The sequence below is a fragment of the Dermacentor andersoni genome, chromosome 8 (genome assembly GCF_023375885.2).
Source record: "Dermacentor andersoni chromosome 8, qqDerAnde1_hic_scaffold, whole genome shotgun sequence".
Taxonomy (NCBI): Eukaryota; Metazoa; Arthropoda; class Arachnida; order Ixodida; family Ixodidae; genus Dermacentor; species Dermacentor andersoni.
Genome location: NC_092821.1, coordinates 83,476,370 through 83,490,639, shown reverse-complemented (window position 1 = coordinate 83,490,639; position 14,270 = coordinate 83,476,370). Strand labels below are relative to the sequence as shown.

Genomic DNA, 14,270 nt, shown 5'->3' with positions numbered 1-14,270 from the left:
GAGTGCGAAATGTTGTTATATAAAATAAAAGCGAAAATATAAATAGGCTGTTTTTCTATCAGAACATTACCATACTAATTTGGTAAAATTAAGAAGTCTAGGACGCGTGCATCTTTGGCAAAATCTAATTAAAAAGGAAATCGCCATGTTTTATCACAACAGTGCGCGCATATTCACCGAACTGAAAGAATTGAGAGAAGTGTAAACGGCTTTTAGTTCATGTTTTGAAGCATTGAAGAAGTGCTTCTTGCTTTGTGTAATATACGAGCAACGCTAATTATGCAGTGACTAGTTTTTTATCACTGACGAGTACGAAGCAACGGCTGATCTCATTGGGCGCAAAAATTTTAATCCATGTGAAGTGACGTGACGAATATTACAGATGTAACTGCGACAACGCTTTACAGTCCTCCATATTTGAAAATTATCTTCGTTGGACCGGCCGTTTGTAGCGTTTAGGTTGTCGTGCGCCGCTATTATTACTTCAAAAGGACCTCTAGTATAGGGTAAAGGGGCTGAACTGTTTTTGCACTTGGAAAGAAGATTGTCCTGTCAAGCAAGGGTTTGCACACTTATTCAACGGTATGTCGTTATGGTTAACTTTGCATATGTTATCACGGAACGTAGTGTGCTGAATATAGTAACGATTTTTTCATTTTATCGAGAAATATCTGGTGATACTACGTTGAAGCGCGTCGTTTATGATCTGCAGTACTTAGAAATCTGAAAGTTGCTAATAGCAGCATATAAGGGATCATAATTATGCTTGAATAGGTCAAAGATGTGTAACTGCGCCTCCAATGTTCGAAGCATGCTCGGGAAAGTTGCCAAGGAAGTTGAGCTTCTTAAATGTCAAAACAGATTAATTTCGAATACAGTGTCCAATTGAAATTTGTCAGAGTATATGTGTGACCTCTATGTAATACACCAATACTCCAGGTGCATTTGCACGTGGCCACAGAGCCTTTGGCTCATACTATATTCGCTATTGGCAGCACGACTCACCTTTATACGAAGCGTGTCTGTACGGTCGAAGTAGACGACTGTGGTCCTTTCCGGTGTTGTTACGAAAGCATACATTGTTTTGTCAAAATTCTCGAAGAACGGCCCACTGACGTAGCCTTTCTTGGCGAGATCGCAGAACTAGGAGAAAAAAAATGAGGCAGAGCTGAAGGCACGCATACCTTTAGACTCTTTGATGAAAGCTGCATGGTCCGATGTTCAGGGCGTATTACGGTTAATCTAGCTGACCACATTCTTAAAGCAGCTATTTGAAACTTCTCAGAAACAAAATACAAAATAATTATAATAATTTAGGAGCTCTTATAAGCATGTACCCGAAGGTGTTTTTCACTGACTTCAAGCGTTCTTAGCAACAACAACAGGTGCAACGACGACAGGAGATCCCATTAAGCTGGCGCGCCTCTGGTGTAAACGCTGCGTGTAGGCGGCTGCCGCGAATCGTGGATGAAAAATTCTTTACTCTAGCATGTGTGAGAACTATTCGAGCTACAGTCGACACCAAATCGTATCACAAACTAGCGCCCCGCGCCAGCTTGTTCGAATAAACCGCTTGGTGAGGAAGATTCGTATGTCGAAGGAACAATTCGAAGCGCAGCACTTATTTGCTCATTTTCGAACCGAGGTAGCTCCTGGGTATAGCTTACTATCGAACAATTTCCGAAACAGCCGTCAGTGCATCACAACCACCTGGTACACTTGCAGCGACAATTATCCGCAGGTTGAGCACGCAACATCATTGAAGGTGTTGCGGCAAAAACTAGGCAATGAAACCGCGATGGCCAATTGCCCAGATACACCCCCCTCCCCCCACCCCAGAAGCACGAACACGACCGATTCATTTTCACGCCCTGGGGAGCCTTGCGGCTTGACAAACCGCAGCTAAAAAATAGTTCTCTCTCTCTCTGGTATCAAGTTATCTTGTACAGTGAAGACCTAGCCCTATCGCTTTCCATATTTTTTCCACCATTAAGCCGAACATTTTCGTGCACCCTGAAAGCCCGCTCCCAACCGCCCACGCCCTGTTAACGCTCCTATTAGCTTTGAATACTCGCGCTTCTCCATTGGGCCGTTTCCTAAGATGTTAGATTGATTATTATCTTGGCATTGTTTTACAAGACTCGAAAAGGAAGGCACGGTCAATGTATTCTGTCAAGGTGTTTGTTTACATTTTTGTTTTGCAAGGTAAACATATATGAACATTCTTGCGCCCAAAGTTTGTACCTTACTTGCTATCGCTTCTTCTTTTGCCTTCTAATGATGAAACCGGCTCATCTAATTTAACTTCCAATTACATTGGGTGTGGTCGTCGACTTTTTTTCTAGTTATTCAGGTGCAGCTCTTTGTAAATTTTAGACGCTCGTTTCTTTTCAACCACGGAACTCACACTTTTTTTGAAAACCAGTTTTTCTCAGCGCTTCGCCTCCAAAAACGCCAAGCCTATGGCTACCTGCACTTCTTTTGTCATTTTAGCATCGGCCGTTGTGCCGTTGATTGCACCGACCCTCGGTAAAACGTAAGGTCTTGGGATCTGCTGTGACATTGAGCAGACTTTATTTGCGAGTGTAATAGAGAAGATTTTCATCCAGGCAATTGTAGCACGAACCTAGAAAGGAAACTATGAAGCTTTTGAGAAACCTACTGCTTTATTCCCTAGTTTCGTGCTACAGTGGGATGGACGACAATTGCCTTTTTCTTGATTCTCGCTCCACCGTAATGGACTCTGCAGAACACGTTTGCCTTTGCAAACGGCGGAGAGACAGTACGTCCCCATGGTCGGCGTCTCTGCTGAAGTTAACGCGATCTGGCTCGTGGTCTCGGCCATACTTGAAGTATTCCTAAACTGCGGATATGCATGTGGTGCTAATATACATCCTAGATCGTGACGCCAAGTGAGTCTGACAGGAAGAAATATTTTTCCTCAACTGACTAAACAATATTGGGTCTGCTCAGCTCTGCACAGGCATCTGCGATGAACTGTAAACATCGTGTAGTTTATCGCCTATAACAGCGTCGCAGTACTGATCAAGTTTCTACACCGATAACGTAATGAATAGATTCTCTAAGCTATCCGGGGGTGCTGTACTGCCGACAAAATGCACCAGGTATATTACGCTTCAAGTTATGGACGTTGTGTATATAATAAAATGCAGAAAACAAATCTCACCTGCCAGATACACACCCGCCTTCTTTTTTCACATTTCCGACACAGATACATACCTGCATTTGTGTGGCCACAAAATCTTGCGGCCAGACCAGTACCTATTCTTAAGATCGATAACAAACAATGACAAACAGACATTTTTGTTTTGTTTCTTTTCGTTTGTTTTTTATTTAGTTCTGTTTTTATGCCATCACCCTGACGCTTGATGACATAGCCACATGTCGCGTTTACATAATCTGTGACCTTCCGAATAAACTTTCAGTTGCAAGTAACGCCGTGTCCTGTCTTTTCTTGTGCCTTAGGTTGCGTCACAGTAGTTCGCGCTCTGAATTTAGCCATGCTTCCATACCAACTCGCCCATTTTTTTCACTTTTGACTTATCCCTACCCCGTAGACTATTTCTACTAAAATCCGTACTAATACCTTAATACCTGTAATCAGTGCAAGCAAAAACCGGATCAGTTCAATATTATGTGGCCGTCCACATTACGAGACCACACGAATCACCATATAAGTAATAGTTAGCAGTGGAAGGCCGTGTTGCAGTGCCCCCACTCTGACCAGCAAGTGAAGCTGATCAAGAGAGCTGAAGAAGTTGTCAGGGTCCAGGGTCTCGCGGCCGCGCCAACTCAAGGTCAACATTGGTTTCGAATGAAGTATTTACTCACTCACACACTGTGACGGCGAAGTTCTCTGACTCCGAAATACCATCGCTGGACAGAAATCTCTAGGCTGGCGCAACCCTTTTAAGAAAGGTTTCGAGTGTTATACTATTTCGAACAATGTTGCCACGAGACCTTCCTTGGGAAATATGGGACAACAACGGAGTGAAGCTTAATGATTCTGGTACCTGACTCTAGGGATGAATGAGGGCAGACTCTGCCCATACCATGCTGTTTGCATAACGCCTGTCACGTAATTTTACGTCCGTGCGGTGATAATTATACGCAGCTACTATTTTCTACTGAAGTACATATGAGTGATGCCTCTATGGGACATATTGCATCATGACAGTGTATGTAAATCTCCTAAATCTTACTTTTAGGAGCTTCATGATATTTTACCACATATTGAAAAGGTCTGCAAGAGTTCTCGCGCTACGCTAAAATATGCAACAAACCTACTGCAATACAGGAGCACTTGAGCTTAATATAGCAATCGCGGTAGAGTAAAATGCAATTACTTCTTTACCGATAAGTCCGAGAAAATATTTGATTGGATGTTCGTGCTAATAAGATAGCGGGGTATTGCAGAAAAGAAAGTACTCTGCATGAAAATTTGTCGTCACAATAAAAACTGGCTGTTTCGCATGAAGAGCTATGAATTGACTGCGGTAACAAATTATGATATTTCCATTATTGTCACCGAAAATGAGTTCGAACTATGTCCGGTTGTGACAGGATCGCTCACTTACTAACTCACCATTGCGATTTATTGAACTCCTTGCTTTATCCTCTCAGAGAAAAGATACCAGACTGAACTTCTCCGCCCGAATGAACTGAACCAATGTTTATTGCGATGTCAACTGCGTGAGCATACGACACGCAATCCGCGCCATATTGGCGCCGCCACCATCGTGCTTTCTCGTTATTGACAGCGCGTGCGCAACCAGCTCGTGAATGGTTAGAAAGCGCAGAGGGATGCAAAGCGCACTTGGCTGCAAAGAAAAAAAAATATAAGATTGCAGGAAGTACCACCTAGCGAGGTTTTCTCGCTTCCGTAGCAACAGCTCAGTTGCTTGTTTCCGCAACATGCAAGAACTTTGCGCACACAGCCAACGTCTGTGCTTACGAGCGGCGTGAATACCACTGCCTACTACGATTACAGTGGTGGTATAACGGGAAGTATTCAGAGCTCTTTCTACTACAAGTCTTTATTTTGCCCTCCACGATTAGTGAAAACATTGTTGGCCCACCTCCATGTAGCCTATCAGTCATGCGAGGCCTGAGAACGACGTTGATTCCACATTTGAAATGACGTCTAGATTGTAATTATGCGTCAGTGGACAAAACAAAAGTAGTTATTTCCGATTCGGCGCCCTCTTTGCCGTTAGCTCTCTGCACTGACGATAGGCTTGCGGATGGCGCTTACTTCACCAGTCTGTCACGCGACCTCACAAAACCGCGAGTACTCACCGCCTGAAAGTGACGTGTACGCGTTAAAGATGCATAATAGCGTAAGAATGACCACCTGTATTTTAACCCCCCTACGATAATGCCGTACAGGCGATGTAGGTATACCGAATAAATAAATAAATAAATAAATAAATAAATAAATAAATAAATAAATAAAAAGAATGCCTGGTTTCTAAAAGAATAGAAGGCGGTTGGGCACCGATTGCTTTGGCATGGACTGCTGGGAGCTGCCGGAGGGCATATTTGCGTGTAGTAAACTTTGTTGCGTTGCATATAACGTAGCAGAGCTCATTGGGAAAGTATACAACAACGCAATGACCAACTGTCCTCCGATTAACATTCGTTGTAGTTCCATTTTTAAACTTCAATCACGGAGGCGCGATTCTTGACCAGGAACCACAAACTAAGTACGGGAGAGCGGACCAATCGCAGACGAGGGCACCGCCTTCCTCATCCGGGAATCTACTTTCACTTCACTGCTTCGGCCCTACCGAAAACGAGTTCACTTGAGCGTGCTCCTCGCCTCCACGACGGCCACTTAGATAATTAACATCGCTGAAAGTAGGCCATCCTAAGCTGTGTGAAAGGCAACTGGATGTGAGCTCCCATGAACGTCGATATCATTTGACTGAGCTCGTAAAACAATGCTGCTGATTACTTCCCGTTGCTTCCTTCGGTGGCGACCTAAACTTTAAGCCAGGAGATAGGAATAAGAACATATTGGAACAGTTTTATGTTACACGGCACCAGGCTTGAACTAAAGGAGCGTAACTGGCAAGCTAAATCTACCTGATCATTTGATCAACGGTGGCAAACTCCGAAGGTTTCTCCGTAATCCTCATCTTGTCGTCCGTAGAGGCGCAACGGCCAGTAACGCCATTGGCTGCGTTCTTCACTGCGCCAATGTTGTGACACGCCTGGTGAAAGCAGCGTGCCAGAGCTACTGTGCACTACTGTTTGTCTCGCGTGCAGCGTCGTGCCATGTTGAGTACGCGTACAACGACGACACCGTATAAAAAGCTGATGTGTAATACTGAGCACGGCAATTGCTATCAGTGCAGCTTTGATACATTTATACCATTGTGGTGAATTCATGCATGCGTAGCGTCGTATTGCATTCGCGCTAGCTGATTACACACACACACATAAATATATATATACGTGTGTGTGTGTTCTCAGGCCGAGTAATGGAGTATTTGGTTAACGTACTGGACAGATGAAAGCTAGGCGCAGCGGGCCGATAAGAGCAGCTGTATATATATATATATATATATATATATATATATATATATATATATATATATATATATGTACTTTTTGTGAAGATTCACGAAACGAATACAAAAACACCTAAATAACCGCTTTGCTGCGGAAGAGTAGCGACGATCGGTGTGGCCGTGCAACATACCTCAAGGGGATCCACGTCCTGCGAAAAATTTCCGGGAACGCATTTCGAGAACATCGTTTCGTCAATGGGCTGTTTTACTTCAGGCTGATACATCCGGGCTTTTAGTGTAAAAGAAATTGCAAGGGGACTTTGGATGTCTTGATCCTCACGAAGACAATTTGCAAGGACCGCCGCATCTCCCTGACGAAAAGAGCAAGAGATGGTACACACACACACACACACACACACACACATATATACATATATATATATATATATATATATATATATATATTCTCAGGCAGAGTAATGGAGTATTTCTTTAACATATTGGACAGACGAAAGCTAGGCGCAGCGGGCTGATAAAAACAGGTGAGCCAGCGAAAAGCAGTTCCTAGGTTTCTTCTGAACCTCTCTATGTGTAAAGTTTGATCGATGTACGGTTCTTTGCTGCCAAAGATAGAGCGATCAAAATGGCGGAATTTAGCGCTAGATTTTTTTTTTTTTTTTGTACCAGGCTCATCGCAGAGCAACACTGAACATTTGGTTGCTTAATGTTCTCGACACCATGGTTTTAGGTATTAATTACTGGTCGCGATGATTGAGTGACTGTTTGAATATGAATATATTTGTGGCGAGCGCATTAGCTTTCTTGTAAGCCATGTGTTTATTGTAATGTTCAATGTATGTTACTTTGGATATGAACGACAACAAAATCCTGACAAAATATGTTTGCAGTGTGTTCTACTTACAGTGCAAAAAAAAGCGAAGGCTCAGTCTTTCGCTGTACTAAGCTCCAACTTAAATGTTTTTGCCCCATTGGAGAAGCTGTAGATCTCAGAGCCAGTAGTAAATGCGAAAGGCCCTCGATATGTGCTCAGTTATGTGCTCCGCTTCGTATGCTCGCCCGCAATGTCATTCGCGGTATCGAATGCGCATGTACAAAGGTCATGTAACGTATCACGAACTCTAAATTTTTCAACCGCCAATATTCAGACAGGTGTGTCTGGAATTGTATTCCGGCGCGCAAGGATGTTATCTGCGTACGCCTCATATCTTCAGTAGTGCTGCAAACGACTTTTGAAATTGAGTACAATATCATTGTTTCGCTACATTTTCTTTCTAGTGAACAGATAAGGGTTTAGTGATACAACAAAGCGTAATTCCCTGACTCGTCTTGAAGCCAGGCAGGCCTATAAGAATTTGCCAATTGCTCAATTTGCTGGCTTGCCAAATGCTATTTGCTGCAAAATCAAGAACTGCGGCATAAATAGCTGTTAGTGCGCTTTCAAAAGCTGAAAACTACTTTTGCGATCTATCACCCATCAACGCAAAATATTGTTTTATTTTTTTAATACATTGCATACGGGCACAAATAAAGTATTTTTACACTGCTTGTAAATTTTTTGTTACCTCTTACAGATACAACCATTTATTTTTTATGGGTGATATGGACTGCCTTAAATACCAATATTCATTACATTGGACATTGCACTGCTCACTAGCAACAATTCGAAGAACAATAAAGAGTGCTTTTCTGGTGCATAATTGGCAGCCCAAAAAAAGTATTCTGTAAGCAAAAAAGAAGAAATGAAATATGAGCGAGACACAAAACTCACTGCGGGCCTCAGAAGCATATATGTGATGTCAGGGCGGAGGTACCTATGCGTGCCCGAAGCTTATTAACTAAATAGTCTGCAGCACTTCTTAAAAAACTGTTTATTACGAGATTTCGGCCACAGACCGACCGTTCTAAAGACGGAAAACCAAGTCTATCTTTATGCCACTTTTACAGCTTAAAAAGTAAAAACAAAAAGAAAAAAAAGGGAAGAAACAAACAAACAAAGAAGAAAAGTGTGAGAGCGAATTGTAAAAAGTATTTATGCCAATGAACACTGAACAGATTGCGTAACAAGGGCTCACTTCAACGAGTGCCCGATTTACGAAGGCCACCAAACAGGCCAATAACCCTGTCACACGGACAAACTAGAGTGCACTTTGAGCAAGTGCAATTCAGCGCGCTGATCGTCATTTTGGCGCTGCACTGCTACACGAGAATGAAAAGTTTTTTTCTTGAATTGGTGGCGATACATATGTTAACTTATAAATAGTGCACAAAAACTGCTTGTCATTGTTAGAAACAGCATTCAGAATCAACTTCATAACAAGCGAAGTAATTTATTGCAACCTCGATAACAACATTATTCATCACGAGCCAAGACAAGACAGCAAGACTTAACCTGTACCGGTCCAAACAAAGTGTCCCGCGAAACAACTGCGCGGCCATAACAAGGTGCGGCTGTAAGCAGCCCGAGAGCGGTATTAACGTGTTACGGGTTTTTTTGTTTTGTTTTTTCAGTGTGCCAATTTTATTACCTTGTAACGTTACCAACCTAAACATCAGTTAGTAAAAGTTACTCCTCATTCGGCTTTCAATATTAGTTTAGTTATCGTTTACACATTATTAACGAGGCTATAAAATTGCCCGCCGCGAAATGTGTTCGCCGAGCACACTCACTCTGCAGTGAGTGTCGCTAAGCTTCCCCGTGAGGCAGCCTGCGAATGACACTAGCGGCGAAGTGCGCTAGCTCAAAGTGCACTTAGGCTCACCGGCGCCGACTACGGGGGAGGGGGTAAGCCCGAGTCCCCTCCGGAGTTTTCCGGGGAGGATGCTGCCCTCTTCGGCGATGCCGAAGCCTACTCCGCCCCACCCCACCTAAAGTTCGTTACCCGAGTTTTGTCGCCCTAAAAATTTGAGCTTTCTCACCTAAACTTCTATTGCAGCTAATAGCTCACTGCATCATTACTGGCGTGGTGATGCATGGCTCCTATTTTGAGAATTTCGCTTTCTTTCTGAAAATCCTGACAATAGGATGACAAGCGCACTAAAAGCACAAGCGGCGGCTGGCTCATCCGTACTTTATCACTTCAATATGGTTTTAAATTTCTGTGTGACCACCACGCAGCTAATTTGAGGGCGCTGATTGATGATGCGGGTGGAGCAAAGTTGCGTTTTACTTTTTATCGTCGGCTTTCTTTACCAGTCCGAAAATTTGGTACGCAACCAGTACTTCGCCGAAAATACCCCAGTTAGATGTCCCTTCGCTCTGCCTGAAAATATTTCAGTGAAACTTTCATAATTAGGAGAGTATTCCCGGGTACTCCACTGTGCTGCGTACCATATGCACTAGGTTTTCTCCGCGTACGTCGCTGCAAATAGCGCAGTTAGATGTCCCTTGGCTGTGCCTGCAAATGCCTCATGGACACTTTCTTGATTGGTACTGTACTGGCGGCTACTCCACTGTTCTGGAAACCATGCACAGTAGGCTTTCTTCGTGTAACGCAATTCCAATTTCTTTAAATACATGGTGCATGATAGTTGGGGCACCCTGTGCAATTCAATCAATAACGGAAATGAGGCCAAGCCGAATTCCCTCGAAATCCGAATCAACAGCAGTCATGCACAGCAGCACTTATACTCGCACTCACGTTAAAAAAAGATATATAGAGGAAGCAGTAGTAGCGATACCAATTTGTACGACAATTTCACGAAGAAAGTTTACTATATCGAAAGACGCCAAATGTTTGCTGGTGCTTGAAGGCTTATGCGGTGAAACTGATCAGGTCTTGTAAATACTGACGCAAGGCCTTTATCATATATATATATATATATATATATATATATATATATATATATATATATATATAATGTCGTCCCTGCAAACTTCTTCATCTAATCCGCCCAGCTAACTTTCTGCCGCGCCCTGCTACGCTTCCCTTCCCTTGGATTCCAGTCCGTAACCCTTAATGACCATCGGTTATCTTCCCTCCTCATTACATGTCCTGCCCATGCCCATTACTTTTTCTTGATTTCTACTAAGATGTCATTAACCTTCGTTTGTTCCCTCACCCAATCTACTCTTTTCTTATCCATTAACGTTAGACCCATCATTGTTCTTTCCTTAGCTCGGTCCGGCGTCCTCAATTTGAGTAGAACCCTTTTCGTAAGCCTCGAGGTTTCTGCCCCATACGTGAGTACTGGTAACACCCAACTATTATACATTTTTCTCTTGAAGGATAATGGCAACCTGCTGTTCATGATTTGAGAATGCCTGCCAAACGCACACCAGCCCATTCTTATTCTTCTCATTATTGCAGTGCCATGATCTTGATCAATGATCTGGTCAGCTAGCATGCATTGCAATTGGTCCCCTGAGTTGCTAAGCAAGGCAATATCATCAGCGAATCGCAAGTTACTAAGATATTCTGCATTAACTCTTATCCCCAATTCTTCCCAATCCAGGCCTCTGAATACCTCCTGTAAACACGCTGTGAATAGCATTGGAGGGATCGTATTTCCCGGCCTGACGCCCTTTTTTATCGGGATTTTGTTGCTTTCTTTATGGAGGACTACGGTGGCTGTAGAGCCCCTATAGATATCTTTTAATATTTTTACATACGGCTGGTCTACACCATGATTCTGTCATGCCTCCATGGCTGCTGAGCTTTCGACTGAATCAAACGCTTTCCGTAATCAATGAAAGCTATATAGAAGGGTTGGTTATACTCCGCACATTTCTCTATCACCTGACTGATAGTGTGAACATGGTCTATTGTTGAGTAGCCTTTACGGAATCCTGCCTGGTCCTTTGGTTGACGGAAGTCTAAAGTCTAAAGAAGCATATACAGTGCTCAGAAGCGGGCACGTCCTGTGCTACCGGGGCTTAGCGGAGAGACGAGAACTAGGAGTCGGATTCCTGATTAATAAGAATATACCTGGTAACATACAGGAATTCTATAGCATTAACGAGGGGGTGGCATGTCTTGTTGTGAAACTTAATAAGAGGTAGAAAATGAAGGTTGTACAGGTCTACGCCCCTACATCTAGTCATGATGACCAGGAAGTCGAAAGCTTCTATGAGGACATGGAATCGGCGATGGGTAAAGTGAAAACGAAAGAACAGAATAACATGCAGATAATGAATACCTGCTTCCGCAAGCGGGATAGGCGAAAGCGGATGTGGAGAAGCCCGAATGACGAGACTAGAGATGAAATATATCTTACGCTCGGCGTCATTCAATATGTGGACGGATATGTGGACGTACAATACCTGGCATCATACAATATGTGGACGTGCTCGGCAAGGTGCACTTCAGTGACCATAGGATGGTAAGAACTCGAATTAACCTAGACTTGATGAGGGAACGGAAGAAACTGGTACATAAGAAGTCGCTCAATGAGTTTGCGGTAAGAAGGAAAATGGAGGAATTCTGGATCAAGCTACAGAACAGGTAATCGGATTTAACTGAGGAAGATGACCTTAGTGTTGAAACAATGAACAACAATCCTATGGGCATCATTAAGAAGTGTGCAAGAGAAGTCAGCGGTAACTCCGTTAGACAGGATACCAGTAAGCTATCGCACGCGACGAAAGATCTGATCAAGACACGCCAAAGTATGAAAGCCTCTAACCCAGATCTAGAATAGAAGTGGCTGAACTTTCGAAGTTAATCAACAAGCGTAAGACAGCTGACTAAGAGAAGTATAATATTCTTACGGTGAAGAGAAGGAAGTTCAATTAGACTAGAGGAAGACGAAGTCTGCCAGTTGCCTGACCGCCATATACCTAAGTTGTAGATGTAGATTATTGGGCCTGCTTTCTTCCGGCAACATTTTGGTGGAATGTGCGGGATACAATCGCGGAAGTTTGCAGCGGACGTCATCTACCTGCCACCACAATGGCAAATCAGCCGACACACGCGACAACGCCTGAGCAGCGCGGCCCGACGGTCATCCTCACTTATTGGTGGGACCGAGGGACATCTTGTGGCACGGACAACGCCTACATCAAGGACTGGCTTATGATGTACGAGCGAGTGTGTGACAACAGGTGGGATCCAACAATGATGCTAGCAAACGTGATATTTTATCTTAGAGGAACTGGGAAGCAATGGTACGACACACACGAAGCTGACCTAACGAGCTGGGATGTCTGCAAAGAAAAAAAATGCGAGACCTGTTTGGCAGAACTGTCGGTCGTCAGCTGGCAGCAAAAAATGAACTTGCGTGCCGCGCTCCGACGTCCACAGAATCCTATGCCATGTACATACAGGATGCGTTGGCCCTCTATCGCAAGGCTGATAACATGACCGAGGCAGACCAGATAGGTCACATACTGAAAGGTATTGCAGACGATGCCTTCAATCTACTGATGTTTAAGTATTGTGCCACTGTGGATGCAATTATAAAGGAGTGGCGGCGCTTGGAACAAGCGAAGGGCCGCCGCGCCGCTCAAACTTTCGACCGATTGACCAATACCGCCGCGACATCTTTTTGCGAAGACCCGCCGCGGTTCGTTCAGCCCACAGGCCCGGAAGATATCACGCGCATCGTTCGCCGTGAGCTTGAGGCCATGGCTCCGGCTCCAGTTCGTTGCGACTGTCGGGAAAGCGTGCCCGCTATCTCCCTTATACAAGCAGGCGTTCGGAAAGAAATAGCAAGTTTGGGCATTCCGTCTCTCTGCTCGGTCCGCCATACAAATACCTACCAGATTTCTCCTGCCGCTCGCTCCCAGACGCAAAGCTTTCCGCCACTCCGTCGCGACCCAGCTGACTGGTGCATAGCAGGTGATAAAGCCATCTGTTTTAATTGCTCAGGTAAGACAGATCGCCCGTCATTGCCGCAACCACTGGTCGTCGCATGCTCGGTGGTTGTCTCCGAGTCACCACCGCCAAGTACCAGACAATCGCACTTTCTCGCCGCATACGACGACTAGGACCATCAATGCCGACAGTGCTCCACCAAGATCCATCCGCTCCCCGTCTCGGCAAGGTCGTAGGTCCCGTTCGCCTCTCGTTCACCGCTCTTCGTCCCCTTCTGCAACCGGTCGTTCGCTTCGGGAAACTAGGCGGTGCAGCTCCCGGAGGTGAAGCTGCAACTCCGACCCGGCCCACAAATCCTCTGTTGACCCTGCCTACAAGTGGAAACCAACTGGACATTGAAGTTGATGGCGTTTCTGTTAGATTTCTCGTTGATACAGGAGCGCAGCTTTCAGTTATGAGCGCTGCTCTCCGCCGAAGGCTCTAGAAGGTTCTGACACCTGCCGCCCCGGGCACAGTGCGAGTCGCCGATGGGAGTACTTAACCTGTCCTTGGAATGTGCACAGCACGTGTATCCATTGGGGGCCATTATACCATTGTTCTCTTTATCGTCCTTGAACACTGTCCGCACGACCTAAATCTCCGCATCGACTTTCTTTTGAAAAACTCTGCCCATATTGACTGCTCCGCAGGTGTTGTACAGTTGGATCTGCCGCTTCCTGCCGACACAACAACTTGTGCTTCACACCGCTTATGTTCTGCTGAGTTTGCAATGCTGTCTCCACAAGCAGCTACAAATGTCCTCCTGACACCCTCTCCTGCCGTACCTAATGGCGAGTACGTCGTGTCGCCGCTTACTGCCGTAGTTGTGTCGCGCAATATTGCCCTGCCGAGCACCTTAATGTGGATCTGCGAAAACTGCACTCGCGTGCCCATCAATTTTGCATTTTCATCGCATGTGCTG

The 14,270-nt window shown here is 44.6% G+C and overlaps 1 protein-coding gene across 1 annotated transcript in view; it reads right to left on the bottom strand.

Moving 5' to 3' along the window:
• LOC129386728 (uncharacterized) overlaps positions 1–14,270 on the bottom strand; it is a 64,251-nt gene that overhangs the window by 259 nt on the left and 49,722 nt on the right. Inside the window, exons 9-10 of the mRNA XM_072284099.1 lie at positions 6,728–6,907; positions 1,006–1,143 (exon numbers count right to left, since the gene is read on the bottom strand). Coding sequence (XP_072140200.1) covers positions 1,006–1,143; positions 6,728–6,907 — 318 coding nt within the window. The remainder of the gene's footprint in view (positions 1–1,005; positions 1,144–6,727; positions 6,908–14,270) is intronic.